Source organism: Micromys minutus (assembly GCF_963924665.1).
Source record: "Micromys minutus genome assembly, chromosome: 20".
Taxonomy (NCBI): Eukaryota; Metazoa; Chordata; class Mammalia; order Rodentia; family Muridae; genus Micromys; species Micromys minutus.
In genome coordinates this window covers 5492681-5517084 of record NC_137955.1, presented here as the reverse complement: position 1 = coordinate 5517084, position 24404 = coordinate 5492681, and the positions used below count along the sequence as shown (strand labels likewise).

At 38.7% G+C, this 24404-nt stretch overlaps 3 protein-coding genes across 8 annotated transcripts in view; 2 read left to right on the top strand and 1 right to left on the bottom strand.

Moving 5' to 3' along the window:
- The window catches only part of TRIM23 (tripartite motif containing 23), a 35238-nt gene extending 30440 nt beyond the window's left edge, over nt 1-4798 (bottom strand). For both annotated transcript variants that reach the window (XM_080933797.1, XM_080933798.1), the window contains exons 1-2: nt 4673-4798; nt 1163-1325 (exon numbers count right to left, since the gene is read on the bottom strand). In XM_080933797.1, the coding sequence (XP_080789923.1) occupies nt 1163-1325; nt 4673-4753 (244 nt within the window). In that variant the 5' untranslated portion in view covers nt 4754-4798. The remainder of the gene's footprint in view (nt 1-1162; nt 1326-4672) is intronic.
- Nucleotides 4799-5199: 401 nt separating this feature from the next.
- Nucleotides 5200-24404, top strand: part of TRAPPC13 (trafficking protein particle complex subunit 13) — a 29074-nt gene continuing 9869 nt past the window's right edge. For 4 of the 5 annotated variants that reach the window (XM_080933622.1, XM_080933621.1, XM_080933620.1 and 1 more), the window contains exons 1-6: nt 5200-5521; nt 12711-12779; nt 14017-14116; nt 15484-15568; nt 20734-20861; nt 24184-24256. In XM_080933622.1, coding sequence (XP_080789748.1) covers nt 5476-5521; nt 12711-12779; nt 14017-14116; nt 15484-15568; nt 20734-20861; nt 24184-24256 — 501 coding nt within the window. In that variant the 5' untranslated portion in view covers nt 5200-5475. Of the gene's footprint in view, nt 5522-12710; nt 12780-14016; nt 14117-15483; nt 15569-20733; nt 20862-22663; nt 24257-24404 lie in introns of those variants that run through there. The other variant, XM_080933623.1, reaches the window with a different exon arrangement.
- Nucleotides 8689-9496, top strand: SHLD3 (shieldin complex subunit 3; the record flags this gene model as incomplete). Its single annotated transcript, XM_080933624.1, has 1 exon — nt 8689-9496. One exon carries the CDS (start codon nt 8689-8691, stop codon nt 9454-9456), a length of 768 nt encoding a protein of 255 aa, XP_080789750.1. The 3' UTR covers nt 9457-9496.

Sequence of the window (24404 nt, the reverse complement as noted above, 5' to 3'; positions counted from 1 at the left end):
CATGACTAACTGCCCTGTCATAAACTCCCATACAGTGGTATTTCTGAGTAGGTAGAAGGCTCTCTCAAAGGGTCTGGCCTACATCTGCAAAAGTCACCATTTCTACATGTCTAATTGTATGTGAAGAAACGATTAAGTTATTTCAATTACAGAATAAAAAGTCAAGTGAATGAACCTTAAAACCGAGACACCATTTCCACTGCCATCACTTTATGGCTTTTAGCAGGTTGATGCTGTCTGTGTGTCATTAGTGTGCTGCATTAGTTTTCTAGCAAATAAAGATGGCCACAACCTTATGAACACACACCACAGCCATGTTTCTTAATATTTTAAAACCTAAAAAAGAGACACTCTTGCTTCCCTTTAGAGGTAGATAAATTATTTACATTTTGACATGTAGTATGACTACATTCTTTATGCTATTTTCTGTGTGTGGCTGTGTATGCACGCACACACACACATATAACGATGCCACAGAACAAGTATGGAGGTCAGAGGGTAACCTGCAGGAGTTGGTTCCCTCCATTCACCAGCCCTGGTCTTAAGTACTGCTAAAGACCTGGAAAAAAAAATTGGCCTTAAAAACTATTTTGGGGAAAATTCTTTTATCTTACAGAATTAATTAAGAATTTATATTAGACTGTGAAATAATTGTTCAAATGTTAATGCTATATGTACTTTCTAAGTCTGAACCAGTGAAATAGATCCTTGGATAAAGGCACCTTCTGCCAAACCCAACAACTTGATTTGGGAAAACACACACACACATACACACACACAGACACCTTTAAATTTTAAAATATGTCAACACTGATTCTAAAGTAGTTGTAAAAGCATGCAAGGACCTAGGAGGCATGGTGGTGCACACCTTTAATTTAGGACTCGGAAGCTAGAGGCAGAGAGATCTGAGTCAAGGCCAGTCTGGCCCACAAACCTTTCAGGACAGCCAGGGCTGCACAGAGAAACCTTATCGCAAATAAATAAATACTGATAGTCAAATGACTTTATATTTTGACTACCTTTTATTTAAAAAAAAATCAGGTTTTGTATTCAGAGCATTAGTAGAACTTAACCTGTGTCAAGTGTAAAGAAATTGTTTTCTATGACATTTGTGTTACATAAATAATTTTTCACTTTAACCTCATAAAAATAATTTTCCTACCTAGGTCTGTTACTTGCCGATCAAATGGGCAGCGTATTGCTCTTCCATGCAGAGGCAAGCGAGTAAGACAGTCATGACACACTGTATGACCACAAAGGAGGAGGCGAGGAACTTTATCTCCTTGCAAAGAAAAGACATCTTCACAAACCCCACACTCCAGAACCTAAGATGTGAAACAGAAACATGTATCCTGTAAATACTATTGAAACAATATTCTAATATCTTAGATTTAAAAACAATTGACCTAGTATAGTGAATCAACCTTTTTAATTCCTCCATGGAAAAAAAGTTATAAAATGTTAGGTCACATTTTTACTCATTTTCATTTAACAGACCTTGCCAAACTGAAACCTCCTTCAAATACTTATGTTGCAAATTAACATAATTAACATCTAATTTTCTGAAAACTGAATATGTAACAATTTATAATTCTACTAAAACCCCAATCAAAAATCATTTTATTTTCTTTTTTAAGTGTTTAGAAATTTATCTTTATTTTGTGCTTGGGTGTTTTGCCTGCATGTATGATGCATTGTGTTAATGCAGTGCCCACAGAGGTTTCCTAGAACTAGAGTTACAGATGGTTGTTAGCTACCATGTAGGTTCTAGGAATCAAACCTCAGTCCTTCAAAAGAGCAGTCAGTGCTGTCAGTAGCTTAGTATCTCTCTGAGCACTGTTTTATTTCCTTGTAAAATGGCATTTCACTGAGTTCCCCTCGATGGACCTCAGTCCAAGCTGGCCTCAAACTTATAAAGATGCTCCTGCCTCTGCCTCCCAAAAACTACTATAGGAGATGTCACTGTGTCCAGCCAAACTACCACCGATTTCAACAAAATAATCTAAAATGTGGTTTGGAATGATAATCACTTTCCTAAACTATAAATAACTTGTAAGAAAGTCTCCAAAGAATTTCAAGTATCTTCTAGATTTCATGAAATGATGTAAAGGCAAAAACAAAATTAGCTGAGAATTAAATTTCAATTCCTGTTCCTACTGAAGAAGTAGGTTTGACTTAGAAATATTTATCTATCGAGTTGTAATCACAGGTATATGACTTACTGAAAGACAGTGAGGAAGAAAAGCTTTGAGAACTGGCTCACTCTGACTTTCAGGTCCATGGGCTAATATTTAATATATAGTCGCAAACTGTAATTATAGCAATATAGCATTAAATGCTTTAAAACTATCTTTTTGTGTTGTGTAAAAATAACCCCACTGGCTAGCATTCTCTGGTTTCCCTGCCATCTCCCAGTGCCTTCTGCTCCAAGGACCACGTAGTTCTGTGGTTGGTGGTTCATGAGTCCTTCTCTATGCTAATTAACACTGAGGACACATCTAAACATGTACCTACTGGTTTCCTTTTTTCAAGTTTTTAATATTCACAATCCAAAAGAATCCCAAATAGCATATCTCTAGGTAAACCAATCTCTCACTCCAACTGACATGACTGCATTATCCTCTGGGTTTTCACAAACTTTGAATCTGCCTGTCTGAACCAAATACTTCAATACTTTAATTGACTAGCCTGTCTTTCCCTATTGGAACAAGAGTGCGTAACAGTACAGTCCAAATACAAAGCACCTACATGCTGATGTAAATAAAATCCAACAAACTGTAAAACAATACAGGCCACCAAACACACACTATACAAAATTTAAAAAACAGAAAATTTAGAGTAGAAATCTCATTCGACCCATTGCAATTTTAAACTTCTCTAATAAATTTAGACTTAAGAAACTGAGATGCAAACATCTTCACTGTAATTAAACTGGTAATTCATAGTTACCTCACATACTGGTAATAGCTCAAAAGAAACTTAAATGTGGTATAATTCACAAGGAAAAAAAGGAGATAAGTTAAGTATCTGCTAAATTTATAAAGAAAATTTTATATTAAGAGTTCAGTCTAACTCATTAAACTACAGAGAATAAGTACATGAAGATTTTTTTCAAAAAGTTGTAAATGCTTTGTAATTAGTAGAAGCACAGAAAACAATTTCACTGACTGACACAATAATAATAGCATCCATGGACACAATTTAGCAGTACTTAAGGAACTTATTCTAAACTACATGATACATACATGACAAACTCCAAATGTTTTCTTCCGTGTTGCTATTGCTATCTCTGCTGCTGGGAAATCTCAGGACCCTGCACATATCAGATAAATGGTATACTACTGAATCACATCCCCACCCCACACAGGACAAAATCAGTGTGTAACTCCTTAAAGCACTGTTTGTATCATTAAATAATTCAAAACAAGCAAAGATACATATAAATATTAAATTGAAGAATACATTATAGTGCATTCATATGCCATAACGACAGCCATTGTTTTTATTATATATGCAGGATAGCATATGAATAAAATTAAAAGAAAGTGTTAAGGATAATTATGATGTGATGTTCCACTCATGAAAAAAAAATTACAAAATATTCTGCAGGTATTCCCATTTGGCAAAAGTACAATTCAAAATATAAATCTCAAACAGAAAATATGCTTAATGAGGGCTCCTCTAGTTTCATTAATATAAAAAATTAACTGATTCAACACCAATTAAAAAAACGACTGTTCATAAATTACAGGCATAAATTCCTCAAAAACAGAGAGAGAGATCTACCATTTAACGAGTTTAAAGAATGTCCAACCAGACTTTGTTCACTGTTATAAATCCAAGTGTACATTAAAATTATTTCAGGGGATCTAAAAAATGTCCTGATATCAACACACTCAGAAAGAGTTGTTTAAAATCTTGGCCACAGATAATCTTCCAAGTCACTCCCTAAGCGACATGCCCCTTTTTGATCTATGCTGCAGTGGGGGGTGGGAATGAGCTTCACATACCTGCACTTAATTTTTCGTAAATGTAGCTTGTAAATATAAGGTAGAATCTTCTAAGCACGGAGTACTCCATACATCTAGTGCTAAAACCCAACTGTTCTGCAGTCGGAGACCTCAGAAGTTTTCAGACTACTATTTAGAGGCAAGGGGCAACTGTGTAATGTTGAAAGGCAGACGTTAATAACCAGTAAACTCTGGGCCCTTAGCACATACTGTATTAACTTAAAACCTAGGGTTCCTCCCATGTAAAGTGCGAATTGACATCTACCTTTTATGCAGATATTAGCGAGCTGAACATCTACCATAGTATTTGTCTATTGCAATGAGTGTTTAATACGACTACGTCAATTAATGCCTGTTGAGGCATCACTAAAAACAGAAGACTAGGGGAAAGACCCAATCCAGGTCAACTTTAACAGGCCCACGCGGTGCTTTTTACAAACAGCCCCACGGACGACGTAGACACTCCAGTTAGAAAACCAAGCAACTTCTGCTCCGCTGGGCAAGGACCGCTGGGGTGTGGGATGGGCAGGAAAGGCTTGTAACGCCCACCAGAGGCCGCGCATCCTGCCCGGTCAAGCCTGGGCCGCACAGTCGCGGCCGGGTCTCCAGGAAGAACCGAAGGGGAGCCGCAGGTGGAGAACAGAGCACGCAAGTTCCCTCACCTTCACCACAGCCGTTCCCCGGCTGCCCTGCCGCCCACTGTCTACTCCAGCTCCGGGCTTGTTTACAGCGAGGGCAGCCATCCTGGAAGGAACAGCGCGACAACTGCAGTAGAGCCTTTAACTGAGAGGAGGGGTTGCTCGACCTACCCAGAAGCCTCCGCGCATGCTGCGTTTACGCATGCGCATGGTGGATGGGGAGTCGTTCCGCCGCTTCTAACATTTTCTCTCCGTCAGTCATTGGCTGTACAGCCTGCGCGTGCGCGCTGTTTCTCATGATGGAGCCTGCAAGGAATGACGAGAAGAAGAAAAAAAATTTAAGTGTGGAACATAAATAAAACTTTAGGTGAAAATGGCATTCCTGTAACAATGTTTTTCTCCATTACTGAAGCGATTCAGAATGAAGAAGTGAGCTACATCCCCCCCCTGCCTCCGCATACATGGCTAAATTTATATAAAATGTACTACAAATCCCAGCATGCCATTACAGTAGCTCCCTCCCCAACCCCCACTGGGCGATGTAAGCTTTTAGGAAGCTGGGTATCGTCTGTAAGAAGTGGTTCGTTGAACTCAGCCTGTGTGGTTGAGGAAAATATATGTAATTCTGAACGAAGGAATGGCCTCGATAAAAGGATTTCACGGGGGTCGTAAAGGATTTAATGAAAAGAGAATTTAAGTTCTCAGGAGCAGAAAGAAGTTGGGCGTGCGTTTGAAGCCCGATCTTCCGGGACTTGTGCTTTGCACTTTCCTTCCAGACCCGGTGAAACTTCAGCCTGAGGAGACTGAGGTCAGAAGTGCCCGTCAAGATGGAAGTGAATCCCCCCAAGCAGGAACACCTGCTGGCGCTAAAAGGTAAGCTGTTGCTAAGCCGAGTCTCTTTGTTATTTGCCTCACTGTTTGATGCATTCCCGACGAGGCCTTGTCCCTAAAACCCGACATTCGCCTTCTTACTCCTCCTGGAATGAAATGCAAACCTAAGCTCGGAGGTCTCTGCCACCACCTTTTGTCCACAGAAGCTTACGTCTCGACCCTGCCGCAGAGATCTCTGTGAACTAGCATAAATTTCAGCTGGCGTTTAATAATGTTTTTTTTAGTTACTCCTTTTTCTGTCCATGTCGCAGGGATAAGGTTACCAGGCTGTAGCTTATCAGTAGATAGTGTAGCAACGATAATGCCAGGATTTGAAATAATACCAGCTTTAATTTTCTGTACGCGTCAATTTTGAGCAAGTTTTAATGATTTAATTTGACCAGGAAAAAAAAAAAAGCTGGGAGGTCAGATTTTCCTTGAATTTGCTTATAACCTTTTATTTAAAAATATTTTCAGCCATATTTAATGTTTGCTGCTGCTGCACCTTATTGCTTTTGGGATGTGCAGCTAAATTAAAAAGTGCCTTACGCTGATAGGGAGAAATGCTTACAAGACATTTGAACTAGATTGAATTGCACTTACCTTCTTTAAGGCATCCCTTTTGAAATACTCCATAGACCTCCCCCATTCTCTGTGAGCAGCATACACACCCAGAAGCTCACCAGTTCCATACAATCATGTTTTGATGGCTTCAGTTAGTATGACTGCCACTGAATGTGGAACTAAGAAAGTTTGCCATATTGAGCAATACAACAATGAGACCACGTGCTCTAGACTAAAATATATTATATGTGTTTGAAAGGAACTTTATATTCATTATCTTGATCTTACTTCTGGAGTGTGGGCTAGATATTACTTATCTTTTAAGGTCTAGCAATCTTTCCAAGATAACAAGTAAGATCAAGGCAATAATTCCACAAGGCCTGCCTCATCTAAGATATTGTTTCATCCTAGCAAATGAAACACCTTTTTCATAGGTCATTATGATTTCTATGTGAACTTAAAACAATTACATGAGTTGCTAAGTGTGATTTCACACAATTTAGAAGCTGCCAAAAATTCCAGTGGTAGGAAGTTTTATTTGTTATTATTCTTCATTTTTAGAAACACAAGATGCCAAGTAAACTGACCTCGAATTGGAAGTGTAGCTAAAAATGACTTAGTGTTCCTGGTCACCTTCCAGATGCTCAGATCACAGATGTCCACCACTATACCCAGTTTATGGATGCTGGGATTTGAACCCAGGACTTTGTGCATGCTTGGCAAACACTCTACTGCCTGAGCTACGTCCTCACTCCCTTTTGTTTTTCCTGAAATGAAAATACATTTTACCTAAAAAGAACTAAAATTTCACTATATATGTTCAAACCACAATAAACGAACTCTGTCTTATCTTACACTGGAAAGGTGTGAAGAAAAAATAAAATCATTAATTCCTCGTCCTTGATTGTTATCAATCATGTAAAGAATGCCATCACATATTAAGTCTATACTAAAGCCTAACGCATCTTAGAAAAACTATGGTTATTTTAGGGGTGTAAAAAGAATTATTTTACAGTTAGTTACATCTTAATTCTTCAGAATCAGTCTGTGGTTCTGCCATGATATGACAGAACTGGGTCATGTTCATTGTAGCAGTGCAAGAACATGGATGAGTTCTCTCCCATTTGGGAGTGAAAGAGTGTGTGTGTGTGTGTGTGTGTGTGTGTGTGTGTGTGTGTGTGTGTGTGTATCTGTGTTAGGATATAGAAAGGCCTCTATTATACTCAGCTTTGGCCTGGTTAGGAACCACAGCTTGTAGATCAGATCCTGGCAGGGCTCCATTCTTGAGGCCCTGTGTGCTGGAACTTCAGTCACTGCTTTAACTAGGGACATCATGAGAGCTTCTGTGTGTATTCTTCCTCTACATTGGTGTCCAGTGAACTAGCATCTCAATGCTATTTAAAACCACGTATATAGAGAACAGTGGCTATCCGGGATTATCATGTAAAGTTAATCCATTTTCATATTTTTGAGGTTTACTATTGAGAAAGATACATAGTAATGAAATATTTTATCTATGTATTGATAGAATTCATGAAAATTTAAAGTATACACATAGGTAATTTTATCCCAAATATGTGTGTGTGTGTGTGTGTGTTGTTGTTGTTGTTGTTCTTTGTTTTTTTTTTTAATGTGAGTTTTTTTTTTTAATGTGAGTACACCGTTGTTGTCTTCAGACACACCAGAAGAGGGCCTCAGAACCCATTACAGATGGTTGTGAGCCACCACATGATTGCTGGGAGTTGAACTCAGGACCTCTTAACCGCTGACCATCTCTCCAGCCCCCAAATATAAAGCTAGTAATTTTGAACAGGGCAAGGTAATGCATGTTTTTAACCCCAGCAGCGGGGAAGCAACAGGTGAATCCTAGTGTCTATGATGAGTTCCAGGACAGCCAGTGTTCCGTGGTAAACCCTGTCTCAAACAAACCAAAACTAAACAAAATAAAAACCCTAAGAATTTCATTTTTCTTAATTGAAAAATCTGTTTTTAGAAGACTACTTCTATTTACATGTATGTTTTGCCTACATGTTTGTCTGTACAATGTATTTATGTATGTATACCATATGAGTGCTTGAGTGTGTATTTCCTGTGGAGGCCAAAACAGACTGTTAGAGCTGGTGTAATAGATGGTCATGAACCGTCTTGTGGATGCTGGGAATTGAATCAGAGTCTGATTCACTCTGGAACACTCTGGAAGTGTTCTTAACCACTGAACCATCTCTCCAGCCCCCTAAAAAAAATGTAATATTACATTAAGTGGTAAGAATTGCCAAATTTTTGTTTCTCTGATTTTAGAACTATGAATACCAAACATTAATGATAATATTTTGAAGTCCTATATATTGTTGTGAGGAAAGGTTTTCAAGTCTGTGATTATAGTCACATCTGCCATACCACTTAGTTAAGGTTACATATGGGGACAGACTGGTTTCTCCTCACTGCATATTCATCTGCAGGCTGTCCCTACCACATCTTATTTTTTGCAATACTTCTACTTTAGGTCCTCTTTCTTCTGATTTGACAAGAAAGACAATTTTGTAATAATAATGTACATTTTAGCTCTGAAGAATTCGGCTAAGCCATGTTCTCTTCATTAAGAGTTAATGGATTACTGCAGAATGACTACTGAAGTAATATTACATTATCGACCATGTGGAAATGATTCCAGACAGCTGGCCAGAATTGCAGAAAGTGTAATTCAAGACTTTCCTACTCACCCACTATCAAGATTTATTCCTTGGTTTCCAAATGATGAGTCTAAACTTCCACTCAAGCCTAAAAGATTACCACCAGTAATTTCTGAAGAGGCTGCTGAGAATGTGAAACAGTACTTAACCATTTCAGAACCTAAGGTTAAATCACAGAGCTATGATTGCACAGTAGATCTTTTGGAGTTTCAACCTAATCTGAAAATGCAGCACTTAATCCAGTCACATACACTGAAGGAGCAGACTAATTTGGCAAATTCGGACAAAAATTCAGGAAAAGAAAAACAACACAAGAAAAGATCCTGGAGTGTTTCACTTGCCAGCAAACGTTCTACAAAAAAGATTTTTCCCTTGTCTAGAGAATTGCAAGCTAGTTTAAAGACACTACAATTGCACTCCCTCCATAGAGCAAGATGGACTTTAGAATACAGCGTTTGCAGCAACCAGACTCTAGAAGACATCTGGACAAAGCTCAATCACCTTATCAGGCACAATGAACTTCCTTCCTGTAATGCTACCATCCAGAGACACTTAGACCAAATCTGGGTGTTCTGTGATATTAAGTACTGTGAATATGTAGGAAGTCTACTTAAAGAAAGATTATCTCTTATTGGAAAAATTAATTTGTTTGTACATAAATATGGTGTTATTTTTAGTATGTAATAAATTTTGATTATCATAAAAAGTATTCTGAATGAAATGAATATGGACTGAAACTGTAAAATGAATAAATTTTATTGATCATTACATTTTTAATTACTTTTAAGTGTTCATGCTTCTTTATAGTGTGAAGAAATAATTGTGTATTATGAGCACAATTTGTGTCCAGTATATAAATATCACATAATTCCAAGGCTTGTCAATCAAGTCAAAAACCTTCTAGATTATGTTTATTAGAATTCTTTTAAGTGAACTTTAATGAATTATTGTTTGTACTAAAATTGAAAGTTTCTTAACCTATCCTAGTGATTTGAGTTTAAATTAATGGTTTTATTTTAATGAATCCTTAAAATTCCTTATTCACCTAAATATAAAATGAGCTGTGTGTAAAATTAAAAGTCTTATCATAGTATTCTGATTTTGTATTTTTCATTGTTTATTACAAGGTTATCAATCAAGAGTTTAAAGTTCAGAAATCATATCACATTTGTGATAGTTTTATTATTTTAAAAGAATTATACTAAAAGTTTAAGTTATAATGAGATTATAAATAGTTTTTAAATCCAAGAATTAAAAGAAGTGTCTTTGTTTTCATAGTGGAAGATTTGAAAATTTCTGATTTACTCCATGTGAATTGCTGAATTTCAGAATTCTCTGAGAAACAATGAAAGTAAAAACATAGGAATTGACAGGCAGTGGTAATGTTCTCCTTTAATCCCAGCACTTGAGAGGCAGAGACAGGAGGATCTTTGTGAGTTTTAGGCCATCCTGATTTACCGAGAGAAACCCTGTCTCAAACAAAACAAAACAAAAACATGGATGAAGTTAGGTATTTTGCTTCAAATAGTATAGTGATTCTAAAGAAAGGGTTCATTTCCGACTTACCTGGACAATACTTTATCAACTGACAACTTAGAACCCACCATTATTTCCTTTAACTACATGTGTGTATTGTGTGTTTGCCTGTGAGTGCACATGCATATATGGAGGTCAGAGAATAGTCTGCAGGAATTGGTTGGTTCTTTCTTCCCACTACTAGGTCCTGGGAATTGAACTCAGGTCATTGTGTGCTTTTATCCACTGAACTCCTTGGCAGGCCCTCTAGAAGCCTTTTAAAAAGATGTCAGATCTTTGAACTTAGTGCTACTTGTAGATCCTGGGGCTGGGCGACCACCGGTAGCTGCTGTCATTAACCTCACTTCCCTTTCAAGATACCAGTGTTTAGTCAGATGTAGAACGTGCTAGGGAAGCAGAAGGACGTGTGGAAAGATAAGTGAGAGCCTTTGGAAAAAGGCAGCCAGCACTCACTCTCTCGGAAAGAGGCAGACAGTAGACACAGAGAAAAGGCTAAGATGAAGAGTCGTCCAAGTTATAAGCTTTGGTTTGTTTATTTGAACTTTGAGCTGGTCTTAGACAAATCTAACTTCATTGCCCAACTTAACAAATAACAGGTATGGGCTTTGTGGTTTTTTGGTTTTTGGACTTTGACCCAATAACGTTCAAGCGTAGATATAAAATTAATATCCAATAACTAATACTTCCTTTTATGTGCTCTGCCAATATTTCTCGTGTTTGTGCGCATTCAGAGGTCAGCCTGGACATCTCAGGCATCAGCTACCTGGGTTTGTTTTTGTTTTGTTTGCTTTGCTTTTATGGAAACAGTCACTGTGACCTGGAGCTTGTCATGCAGGCTGGGTAAGTAAGCTGGCCAGCGAGCCTGAAGGGTCCAGATGTCACTACCACACCCAGCTTTCCTTACATGGCTACTGAGCTCTAACTCAGATTCTTGTGCTTGTACATAGCACTTGACCAAATGAACCTCTCCCTGCCCACTGCCAGAGTTTCTTAAACCTTGTTTTGTAGGTATAATTTGCTCTTTTGTACCTAAAGTCTGCAGTGTTTCAGATCCATTAATTCATTATAGGACATGAGATGGTTGTAAACATGCCTTCGATTCTGGCACATTTTCTTTTGTCATCTAGAAAAGTACATTGAAACCCTAGTCTCAAGGAGAGCCATTAATGGCTCAGACCTTTAATCTCACCCATGTGGAGGAGAGTCCGGTAGAGCCTGGGCTGCTAGTGAAACACCTCAAGCACTAAAGGGATGAGCTGGGAGCAGTGACTTGTGGTTGGTTACATTTGCACTTGAACTACTGAGCCAAGAGAGCCAAAGTTCAAGGCTAGTCTGAGCTTCACGGTACGTACCAGGTCATCTTGGGCTATGATGTAAGACCTTGTCCCCAAACTTCAAACAAGAAAAGTGAAGTTTGAAGAATGAGCTGTTTATATAATTTTGCTTGCCCAGTATGTGTCTTGCAAATTTGCACTTAGACAGTACATACAGTTGTGGTACATACCTATAATCCCATACTCAGCTTAGGCTGGGAGATGCTGGATGTGAGCCCATCCACACCTCACAAAACAATCTCTAGAATCAAGTCTCTAAAAAACAAAAGAATAACAGAACTGGGCTTTGACTTTTACCTATTTAAGTTAAGAAGGCTACCATCTGTGTACCTTCCTCAGGGTAGCTATTTACCTTCATGTTATTTTTAGTAATTTTAACTTTATTTTTTCTCTACTTAAGTAAATGGAGGCTGGGGAAGCTGCCTAGAGCTGAGGAGCACTTCTAGATTGTTCTTGCATAGGTACCAGATTCTGTTACGGGCTCATAGACTTCCATAACTCCTGTTCCAGAGGACCTTATGACCTCCTCTGACAGGAACTCACATGGTATATATGTGTGTGTGTGTTGTGTGTGTGTATATATACATACATACACATCCAGGCAAAACACTCATACCAGAAAAAAAAAGTCTTAAAAAGAAAGGTAAGACTGAAGTTTGGAGACACAACACCATGTCTTGAGTTGGTAACTGGAATGGAGCCTGCTTGGATGCCCTGCAATAGTGTTAGTAAGACATTTCACCCCTGTGACCTCAAGTTCATCATCAGTTGTTTGGGAGATACGTTTTAAACAGTATGAAGTCCCCCTAGTTCTAGTTCAGGTTCTGCCACTGACATATTTTGCTGTATATAATCTTTAATGTACAAAATTACCTTCAGCAGGCATTCTTGGCCTTCTGTGTGTAACATAGATAATATAATGTTAGTACTTATCATTTTCAGCCTTGTATGTATAATGGAGATAATATGTATATACTTACTTAGTATTAAGACTCAGTTATATTAGTATGAACTTGACTTGAATATTAACACTAAATGATTTGAACAATTATATCTCTCAATTGACAGTGATGCGATTGACTAAACCTACGTTGTTCACCAATATTCCTGTAACTTGCGAAGAGAAGGACTTACCTGGTATGTAAGTGAAGTTGAGACTCGAGTTAGCCACGGTATTTTGGAAGATGCTTTTTTTTGCCAGTCTTATGCTGACCATTTGTTGAATTCTGTGTTGCCTGTATTTATATGACGTGAAGGTGGTCATTTGAAAGATTGAACTCCTTTGTAATCTACAATTCAACATGCTAGCTTTTGCTAACAAGAGACTTTTGGTTTAAATACATTCATATTTCTATCACAATGTTCTTTGAACCCTTAAATATGCATTAGCATTCTGTTTAGAATTATTGGTATTTCTACACTGGATTTATGTCTTATGACCTTCAAAAGTGAAGTACTCTATGAGATCAGTTTTTGTTTTCTTTCTTTTGTTTGTTTGTTATTTTGTCTTTTGGAATAGGGCCTCACTATATATCCTAAGGTGTCTTGAATTCTTGGTCCACCTGTCCCAACCTGGCAATGCTGTGATCACAGGCATTCACCATGGAACTAGAATTTTCTCATAGGAATTTTGTGATAATACAGATAAGAAATGATGTTTTACATTGTATTGTATAATGAATTTTAATATTAAAACTCAAGAATGAGTGTAAATATTATATCTCAGTTTTTTGGTTTATATATATATATCCCAGACTGGCTTGGAACTCTTCCTGTAGCTGAGACTAACCCTAAATTAATACTATTTTTATTCAAATTAAAAAGAAATCTGACACCCTCCTCACCCCCACTGCCAGTGGTGCTAGGGGTCAAATCCAGAGCTGTTTGGTTTAGAGACAAAAAGAGCACTCAGACCAAGGAAATCTGAATTGAGAATATGTGATAAGCCAGCTGGTGAACTGACTGGAGAGAAACTTCTCACAGAGCACCCTCAGGGCTTTAAAGGCCAAAAAAACCACCTAAAACTAAATTACATCTGACAGATGCATGGGGAGCTAAAGCTAAAGCAGTTTAACGGAAGCCAAAACACGCATTAGCTGGAGCAGTTCAACCCTGGGTTTCTAGAACAGGCTTGGGGACTTTGCCATGGGACTTTTCACAGCACAGCACGTGTAGAAAAAGAGAAGGTCAATTTCAGGTTAAATCAAACATGGCTCCAAGTAAGACAAGATAGAAGAAACTTTACCCAATCACATTATGAGAACTAGGCGAGTGCTCTCCCACTTAGTGCTCTCCCGCTGGTTCCTGCTCCTTTACGTAAGTAAAACTTGTACTAAAGGTAGGTGTTAAGAGTTTTGTTTTTCTCTTCTTGCAGGTGATCTCTTTAACCAGTTAATGAAAGATGATCCTTCAACTGTAAATGGTGCAGAGATTCTAATGTTGGGAGAAATGTTGACTTTACCCCAAAATTTTGGGTAAGAATGATATATGTACATAAGATACTCTGCAGTCCCTGAAAACTGTTGTGCCGTGTTTGTCTGCAGAGTGGGGAAGTGCTGCAATAAAAACAGACAGATTGCTCTTGATTCTATAGAAAAGCAATGTAGAGCAGAATCAGTAATGGTTCTAATATGATGATAACATGTTGACCTTGTTCTTTGGGTTGCAGCTAAAGGCATGAGTTTTGTACATTCTGGGAATGCGTTCTACCACAGCACTATCAACATGCCCCCAGGCCTTGGTCTTATACTGGTAGTGACTGTGCCTCTAGTTACACTTATCAACATGGCTGTCATTTTCAGAGCAGCTCTTACTGGGCCTCATTCACACCGCTCTCTTTACAGAAGATATCAGACTTACTAGGTAGTCAGAAACTCTAAGTGTTTTTATTTCTTTCCTTATCCTGTGTTATCAATTAATTAAAATGGGAAAGGAACTTTTCAGGGTTTGATACAGTATTTTTTTTTTTGTTTTGTTTTAACTAAACTTACAGGGTGTGATCATAATCCAGTGACTTTCAAACTTGGAAATGTATTGATGTAAAACTATTAAAACTATATAAAATAAGGGGCTACAGAGATGGCCCAGCCATTAAGAGCACGGGTTGTTCTTCCAGAGGACCTTGGTTCGATTTCCAACAGCCACATGGCTGTTCACAACTGCCTGTCACTCCAGTTCCAATAAATTGGAGTCTTTTTTCAGGTCTCCACATGCACTGTATGCATGTGGTACACAGACACAGTTGCAGGCAAAAACCTGTGCACATAAAAGTTAATACAATTCAGGAAGTTAATACAATATTTTTAAAAGGCTATGTAGGGCTAGAGAGATGGCTCAGTGGTTAAAAGCACTGACTGTTCTTCCAGAGATCCTGAGTTCAAATCCCAGCATTTGTAATAAGATCTGATGCCCTCGTCTGGTATGTCTGAAGATACCTACAGTGTACTTATGTGTAATAAATAAATAAATCTTTTAAAAAAATAAAATAAAAGCTATGCAGTATAAAGCCAGTAGTCATTTTATTAGGAAAATAATGGCTAAGTTCTCCAAGTTAAATTAACTTGGAACTTCTAGATTCAGAGCATAAGTTATTTTAAAAATGAAAATGACATATTTTTTTCTAGTGTATTCAGATATAAATCTTCTGACAGTCAGCTCTGAGTACAGTGATCATAGTTTCCAGAGGCCATAAACTTGGTTAGCCGATGACAACTGTGTTGAATTGTGTGTCACTGTCACTGTCACTCTGGAGGACAGGAAGAGGAAGGATACTAAGGAAGTATGTCCTGCACTCGCTTGCTTCCCTAAGGACTGACTAGGTCTGTGCTGTCTCATTTCACAGGAATATATTTTTGGGAGAGACGTTTTCCAGTTATATCAGTGTTCACAATGATAGCAATCAAGCTGTAAAAGATATATTGGTGAAGGTAAGCGATACTCTTATCTGCAGAGCATTGTATTTGGATAAAAGAAGTTTTATTTCTGTTGAGTCTTGGCAACCTCATTAAAATGCATAGTTAATACTAGAATTTTTAAATGTCACTAACAAACCCTGCTGATTAGATAATCTAACAGACCTAAACTTAGGGAATTCACACACAAAAACATTTTCCTTCTACTCAAGGTTTCTGGTATCTTGGATAAGAAAATGCCTATTGGGCTAAATAATAGCTGGAGTGTTTGTGTGGTTAACATAACAGTACTTGAGCGGCTTAGGAAACTTGCCAGAAGTCACTCTCTGGTTATAGGAAGGTATGGTAGAGGAGAGGAAGAGTATAGGACAGAGGGAGACTGTCACGTCAGGGCATGCTGTTAGAGGAACACAGTTTCCTCCTGGTCTGTGAGGAAAGATGTTTACTGCAGTGTCTTGAAAGCCAAGCTAAGATTTTAGCAAAAAATAAAAAACTTTTTTTAAACAGTAGGCTCTGGGTCAAGTCAGTCAGCTTGTGTTAGAGAGGTTGGCAACATCACCATGTAAAATACTTTATAGGAAATGGACCAGTTGGAAGACTCAGTTGAGACATGAAAAGCTAGAATTTGCAAGTCCCTTCACAACTTGAAATGTTCTCAAAAGAGAAAGAGCTTAGATAAAGGAAGTAAAAATTCTCTCCGTGGGTGAATTGGTAGAGAAATGTGGTTTATATATATAATAGAGTTCTGTTCAGCTGTAAAGAGAAGAGATTTCTATCATTTGCAAGAGAGTGACTGGAACTATAGATCAACATGTTAAAAGAGATGGGAAACTAATCCTCTGCAGAATTTAGACTTCAGAATTATATGGAGTGGGTTGTGTGCATGCGCGCATCCACATATGTATCTGAAACTAGACAGGCACTGAGGAGAGAGGGAAGGAGAGAAGAAAGCAAAAGGACAATAGAAAGGGGAAACTACATATTTCATACACTGAACATAGGTTTTAAATGATACATATGAGTCATGGAAATGGGAGGGGCTATTTGTAGACCAGTGTGAGGGGGAAGAACAAATATGAGTCATGGAAATGGGAGGGGCTATTTGTAGACCAGTGTGAGGGGGAAGAACAAGGGAATGATAGGAGAGTAGATGTGAACAAAATACAGTGATACACATGTATAAAAATATCATATGCCTGTTATTTGTATCCTTAAATTAATTAAAAAATTAAAGTCTATGGAGAGAAGTTGATTCAAAGCTGTCTTTCATCAGGGAATTTGGATTATTATTAGAGTACATCTAATAGAGATTTCTCATCTGCAGTGGGTTTAACGATGACCTGTAGTTTTAAAGTTATAAAGGATCTCAGAAAATATGTTTCAAGCCTCACATATCAAACTTCAGAAAGTAGATCAATATGTGTATCAGATATGGACAGGGTCTGACATTTCATCAAATTAAGGTTTGGTGAAATTAAGGTTATTTCACTTATTTGGTGAAATCAGCCTGTTCAATAAGACTTAAACTAAGAACAGATTTTGTTTTGTTTTCTTCTGTTTTGTATCAAATGATTGAAAAGAAACAGCATTCTATAATATATGGAAACCTTATAAAATTCAAACTTAAGTGTCTGTACATGAAGTTTCTTGACAGGACCATACCTGGTTTTTGCTGTGTGGTCTATGTCTGACTTCTAGCTGCAAGTAAGTTCTGTAGTTGGAATAAAGACTGTGGCCTGAAAAATCCAAAATATGGGTTACATGGCCTTGTAAAGAGAACATTTCCAGCCTCTACATTAGTATCTTCCTTAGCATTTCTCCGAAAAGCAGAAGCTCCACAGAGACAGGGATTTTGGTCTGGTTTATTGTCTGATAGATTGTCAACTCCTAGAACAGACTCTGGCATGTAATAAGTATTAGGAATAAATAAAATTTCAGTATACCATTATTAATAATGTCAAAAAAAGAAGTATATAAAGTGGTTATAGTTTAAAAAAAAAAAAAAAAAAACAGATGAACTTAGCCAGCAATCTCGTATTGTATATAGGTCAGAAAACCAATGCAGCTGAGCCATGCCCCTCCCATGTCCAAGTTTGTATAGCATTTTGAATCCCTGTTTTATTTTATATGAGCTGTACTCACCTCAGGGGAACTATTACTTTTCTATGCCTCTTCTTTATCATCTGTACACTTCTGGAAAACTAGATCTGCCTACTTCAGAATTGTAAGAATTAAATAACCAATGGGCTACCAGCCAAGACTTGGTACATGGGTTAGGGTTAGGGTAAGGTTAGGGTTAGGGTTAGCATTAATAAATATGCCACTTAAAAAGGACCAGCACTAACAAAGTTAGGTTAGAATTAACTGCCAAATTGGGAGAAAAAAAAATTAGGGGCTACAGAGTAGCCTCAGTGGTGAAGTAACTGCAACACGTTGGTATGTCACTCCAGCCCATATATCAAGTGAAAGCTTTGGGGCCTGAAACAGGTCTGTTGGGAGACCCTGCCAATTAACGTCAAAGTCTCCCATGTCCACATAGCTCCTCTGAGCCTGGGGCAAGTAGGGTATCCTCTTTTCTACCTTCTCTTGGAGCCCCAACCACCACACTGTACTGAGGAATGTCATGTAATCCTTGACAAAATGACAGACTCAACTTCCTGGACTCCATCTCCAGGCAAATGAGGTATCCCAGAATCTTACATCTCAGTCAATAAAACTTCACCCTAAGGAGAACTTCTTCCTACTTTCCAAGGTTTATATAGTCCTTGTTCACCCCAAAGAAAGTACAGACACTGTTTTGTTAAATATCCTTTAAGAAAGCTGTTTCACTGAATGTCGTCTAAAAGGACTAACACTAAAGTCTTTGGAGAACACCCACACACACACACACAAATACATACACACACAGTACTGGACCAGGATCCTGCTCACCCACCCATTCTGAACTTTAATTCATCCTTACTTGCCCACTGACCACTCCGTCTGTCTTGCTTGGGGTGCAGCAGTGCCTGGACACACCAAGGGAAGAAGCAAAAAACAGAACCGCAGTCTTAAGCAGGTCCAGGCTGCTGCACAGGCTGCTCTACCACTTGGACTGTGCGATCCAGCAGACCCGATGTGCTTGAGGTTCCAGTGACAGGGATGCTGTTTGGAGCCTTTGGCAGGTCCCTATATGTGAACCACAGAACAGACCTTTGAGATTTTGGAAAGCCATCATCTGCAGACAATGATTCTCCCTTTGAAAGACAGCTCTTCGCCTGCTATTGGGCTTTAGTGAAAACTGAATCTTTGACAATGGACCACCAAATTACCATGAGACCTGAGCTGCCCATCATGAGCTGGGTGCTATCTGACCCACCAAGTCGTAAAGTAGGACGTATACAGCAGCAGTCTATTATCAAATGGAAGTGGTATTTACGTGATTGGACCCAAGTAGGTCCTGAAGGCACAAGCAAGTTACATGAAGAAGTTGTCCAAATGGCTATGATTTCTACTCCTTTTACAATGCCATCTGCTGCCAGGCATGGACCAGTAGCCTCATGGGTGTTCCCTAGAATCAGCTGACTGAGGAAAAGACAAGGGATTGGTTTACTGATGGCTCTGCATGTTGTGGAGGCACCGTCCAGAAGTGTACAGCTGCAGCATTACAGCTCCTTTCTGGGACAACCCTGGAAGTCACCAGTCAATACACATAGTCATAAATTTTGTTTGGAAAGAGAAATGGCCGGATATGCAATTGTTCACTGATTTATGAGCTATTGTCAATGTATTAGCTGGAAGGTCAGGGACTTGGAAAAAGCATGATTGGAGAGTTGCTGAGAAAGACATCTGGGGAAGAAGTATGTGGACAGATCTCTTCAAATGAGTGAAGGATGTGAAGATACTTGTGTCCCATGTAAATGTTATCAAAAGGTGACTTCAGCTGAGGAGGAGGTCAGTAATCAAGTAGATAGGATGACCTGTTCTGTGGACAGCCAACATCTTTCCCCAGCCATCCCTGTCATTGCTCAGAGGGCCCATGAACAAAGTGTCCATGATTACATAGAAGGGAATTAAGCATGGGCTCATTCACCCGGGTGCACCTGGCTACAGCTGCTGCTGAGTGCCGGGTCTTCCCCGCAAGTAGACTGCTGCTTTTGTGTCAGCTTGACACAAGCCAGAGTTATCAGAGAGGAAGGAGCCTCAGTTGAGGAAGTGCTCCCATGGGATCCAGGCAAAACACTTATATACATGGAATTAAAACAGCCACACATGTAACTGGGCACTTTGACTCATGACTACAGTTCCAGTGCTGGAGAGGTGGAAGCAGGAAAGCCAAAAGTTCCAAGTCATCCTTAGTCACACAGGAAGTTTGAGACATGAGACTCTGTCTCGAAGGAAGAAACACACACACCCCAAACGATCTTACTGAGGACTCGGCGAGTCTAGCATGAAAGGCAGTAGTGCAGACTTACTTCCTGCTTTCTTATCTCTATGGACCTCTTTTACTCCAGGGATGAAAACTTGATTCTCTTGTTATCTGTAATCATATGTACATATATGCATATTTATATCAATACTTATATACATGCATGCATATATACTATACATATGCATATACTTATATACATACTTGTCTAATTCACAGAATAAATTTCAAAAATGTTAGCTTATAGGCCAATGAGAAGGGATAAACAAGCTGGATAACTTGTTTTCTCTTTTGATATAGACCATGATCAAGATTCTGTTTTCTAGATTTATGGATTTTTGTCCCTACTTTTCCTCCTACTATGCTTGTAGTTCTCATTTTCATACTGTTACATTCATATGTTACTATTTTATTGGGTTTGAATTTTCCCTACTTTCTGGTTGGTTTCACCGATCATTGGTCTTGCAGTGTGTAGTCTTAACCATGGTTCTGGGCATGAGAGTTGTACAGTGCCCTTTCTTTATTCCTACTTCCTACTTTTTATTTTTCCCTTGGTCCCTTTTTCAGTTTCTTTAGTAAAATATATTGTGGTGGGTTTCTTTTTGAAATTTTTATGACACTCACCATTACCCCACATTAGCCCCTTCCCTCTCCCTGGTCCTTTTCTCTTCTGAGATAACAAGGCAGCTGCCCCACATCCTGACCACAGTGCTGTCCATTCCCTGCAAATGTCTAACAGCCTCATGGACTCTTCTTACCTCTTTCTCTCAAGGCGGACCTCCAGACAAGTTCTCAGCGCTTAAACCTTTCAGCTTCCAATGCTGCTGTGGCTGAACTTAAACCTGATTGTTGTATTGACGATGTCATACACCATGAAGTTAAAGAAATTGGAACTCACATGTAAGAAAAGTTTACTACTTCTCAAAAACTTGTACTCAAATGAATTTTTTTTGCCTTTTATATATTTTTAATACTTATATATTTTAAATGTATATGATAAACACATAAATGTGCAATATATTTAAGTATATTGCATATTTTATATTTTAAATATTTTATTTTATTTTTTACCTTTTCACTTTATATCCTGTTCACTGCCCTCCTCCTGGTCATCTCCTCCCACAGTCCTTCTCCCCACTTTACTGGGTGAGTGGTATCCCTCCTTGGTATCCCCCACTCTAGCACTTCAAGTCTCTCTGAGGCTAGGCGCTTCCTCTCCCACTGAGGCCAAACAAGGCAGCCCAGTTAGTAGAGCATATCCAACAGCTTTTGGGACAGTCCCTGTTCCAGTTGTTAAGTCCCACATGAAGACCAAGCTGCACATCTGCTACATATGTGTAGGAGTTCTAGGTCCCGCCCTGTGTGTTCTTTCGTTGGTGGTTCAGTCTCTGAGAGCCCCAAGGGTCCAGGTTACTTGAGTCTGTTGATTTTCCTGTGGAGTTCCTATCCCCTTTGGGGCCTGTAATCCTTTTTCCTATTCTTCCATAAGAGTCCCCAAGCTCCACCCACTGTTTGGCTGTGGAAGTCTGCGTCTGTCTGAGTCAGCTGCTGGGGTGGAGCCTCTCAGAGGACAACACGCTCCTGTCTGCAAACATAACAGAGTATCATGAATAGCTCAGGAATTAGTACTTGCCCATGAGATGGGTTTCAAGTTGGGCTGGTTATTGGTTAGCTATTCCCTCAGTCTTTTAACTCCACACTCATCCTGTGGTATGAAGTGTGTTTGCTTACAGAGGACTATGTGTGACATTTTGTATAATCTCTTACATCTCAGAAATAGGATGACTCTCAAAGAAACTTTCCTACATCAGTATATAGCTCGCAGAACCTGTGGGCTTTCTATCTTTTGTCTTTGAAGTTACTATGGGGTTAGCATATGAAGTCTGTGTGTCTGTATATCCCAGTGAAATACCAGAGAACAGTGCTGCATATTCACTGAAACTCAACTTCCTGTTGTGCAGCCACCGTTCTATAGGAATGGATTGAACCACTTTAGAAGATCCAGGACTCACTGCCAGTCTGAAAAAGTGTAGGTGCTGTAGTACTTTTCCTGCAAACACTTCCAGGGCAAGTATTGTGCAGGGTCTGGGTTTTATTGCTGGTGTGTGTGTGTGTGTGTATGGTTTGGGGTTTTGTTGTTTGTATATACTTTGGGGTGTTTTGCTGAGACGGGGTTCACTGTTTGGTCAAGTTGCTCTTAAACTTAATATCAACTAAGCCGTCCTGTAGCTGATGTTTCTCCAGTCTCCCCTTCCCTACTTCCCCTATCAGAGGCATACAGCACCCATACCCAACTCTAGTACTGTTTGGATCAACTCACTTTCTAGCCACTATTATCAATATAAGGCACCAGAATAAAGGAGAAATTAAATTTCCCAATTTTACTAAATTGTATAGAACTATTAAAAGATTAATGTATTTCCCCATCATTTTGTATGTATATGTGTGACATACTTCTCAAGCTTTTATTCTTTTCAGTTCACTGTGAATATTTTTCTACATCAGTCAATATCCTTAAAGACATGCTTCTCTAAGTAACCTCTGTGTTTGGTCAGACTGCTTTGTCTACAGGATACTTTCAGTTTTTCGGTTCTATAAACAAAATAGAATCCAACGTTGCCTATGAATATTTGAAGTAGATGTTCTATGGGAATCAACATTCTTAATTAAGGCTCTAAACCACAAGATTGTTTCTAAATTCCTTTTACACTTAACCAACCTAAGGGATTCTTGCCAAGCCTTGTTAGATTAAAAGTATTATCTCATTGTATCAGCATCTTTGACTGTATCTGTAACTTACCATTTCACAAGTTTATTAACTAGTTACAGGACTGAAACATATCTGTGTATTCTTTTCATAAAATAGTTATGTATGCCTTTCCTCACGTTTTGAGTGATATGTTCCTACTTTACTAATTGAGTTAGAAAAACCCTTTGTTTATTAACAATTTAGCCATCTTAGCGTGTTATTAGAAGGATTTTATACCAACTTTTTAATTGTTTTAGTGGGCTTTATTTTCTTGAGACAGTATCATTGTGTATCTGTGGCTGGCATAGAGCTCACAGAGATCCACCTGCCTCAACATCTGCCTACCAAGTGCTGGGATTAAGGGTGTAGCCACCATACCTAGGTTTCCTAGTGGTTTTATTAAAACTTGCACACAACTCCCCATTGTAACTTGTTACCTCTCCCTGGCATTTTCTTAAAGATGTGTATTTTTGCATGCAAATGAACTCTTCTTCAATCAAATGCTTATTCTGGAAATTACTTTGGAATCTATTCTACTTCCAAAGGAAGAATTTTGAACTTCTCTAAAAGGATACCCCCCCACCTTTCTTTTTCTTCTTTAGTGTGTATGTGAGAGACTGTGAATACAGTTAGTACATAGAGTATGTGCAGGAGCCAGTGGAGGCTTGGGCTAGAAGAGGGTGTGAGATGCCTGGACCTGGAGTTACACAGGCTGTTATGACCAGGTCTGTAAGTGGAGAATCAACCCTATTTCCTCTGCCAGTCAGCAGGCACCCTTAACTGCTGTGTTGTCTCCAGCCCCATTCTCGTTTTCTTAAAGGGAATTTCTTGTTCGTGTGTCAACGTCTAGTGTGTTGGGGTCCCAACGGTAGAGCCCTGTGTTAACGGGACACAGGATACAACAGCCAAGGCAGCCAGGGCACACTTTATTTAGTGTCAGCTTCTTTTACAGATAAAGCAAAAAAAAAAAAAAAAAAAAAAAAAAAAAATCTCCCACAGTTTCTGTTTCCCTGGCAATAGCTTATCTTGGTTCAAAGTGACCCAAGCCTTGCAGACTAAGAAATCTATCAGCATTCCAACTCTTAAATGTGTTGCTTCTTATAATTAAAAAACAAAGTTTCTTTCACAGGAGCAAAGGATGGTGAAGGCTACTTCCACAGGTTTGCAGCTTAGTAGGCAGAACATCAGGGATTCTCTGCTGGAAAGTATGTGTCCTCCGTATTAGCATGCTGAGATTGACTCCTTCCTTGTCCAGCAGCTAGGGAGCTGGGAGTCGGCTCCTCCTGGCATGCCATGTCTCTACGTATGTGTTTATATCTATATATACTAAAATGCTTCTGTCTCATTAGCTACAATTTCACGTTGTTGACATATTGTCCTACATTTATAGATGGAATTGAAGCATGTCAGAGTCACTATTAAGAAGTGAGCTAGGAAACTATTCCAGAATGCTAAGACATCTTTCTGTTTCAGCTTGGTGTGTGCTGTGAGTTACACAACTCAGGGCGGAGAAAAAATGTACTTTAGAAAATTCTTCAAATTTCAGGTATTAAATATGGAAGAGATGAAGTTGTTTTCAAATGCCTTTTATTTTCTTAAAAGTGTAATTTTTCCTCTTTCTCTGGCAGGGGACAATTTTAAATAGATCAAACAAAGAACTTACATATTGGATTTATTTTAGAAACTAGTGTTCA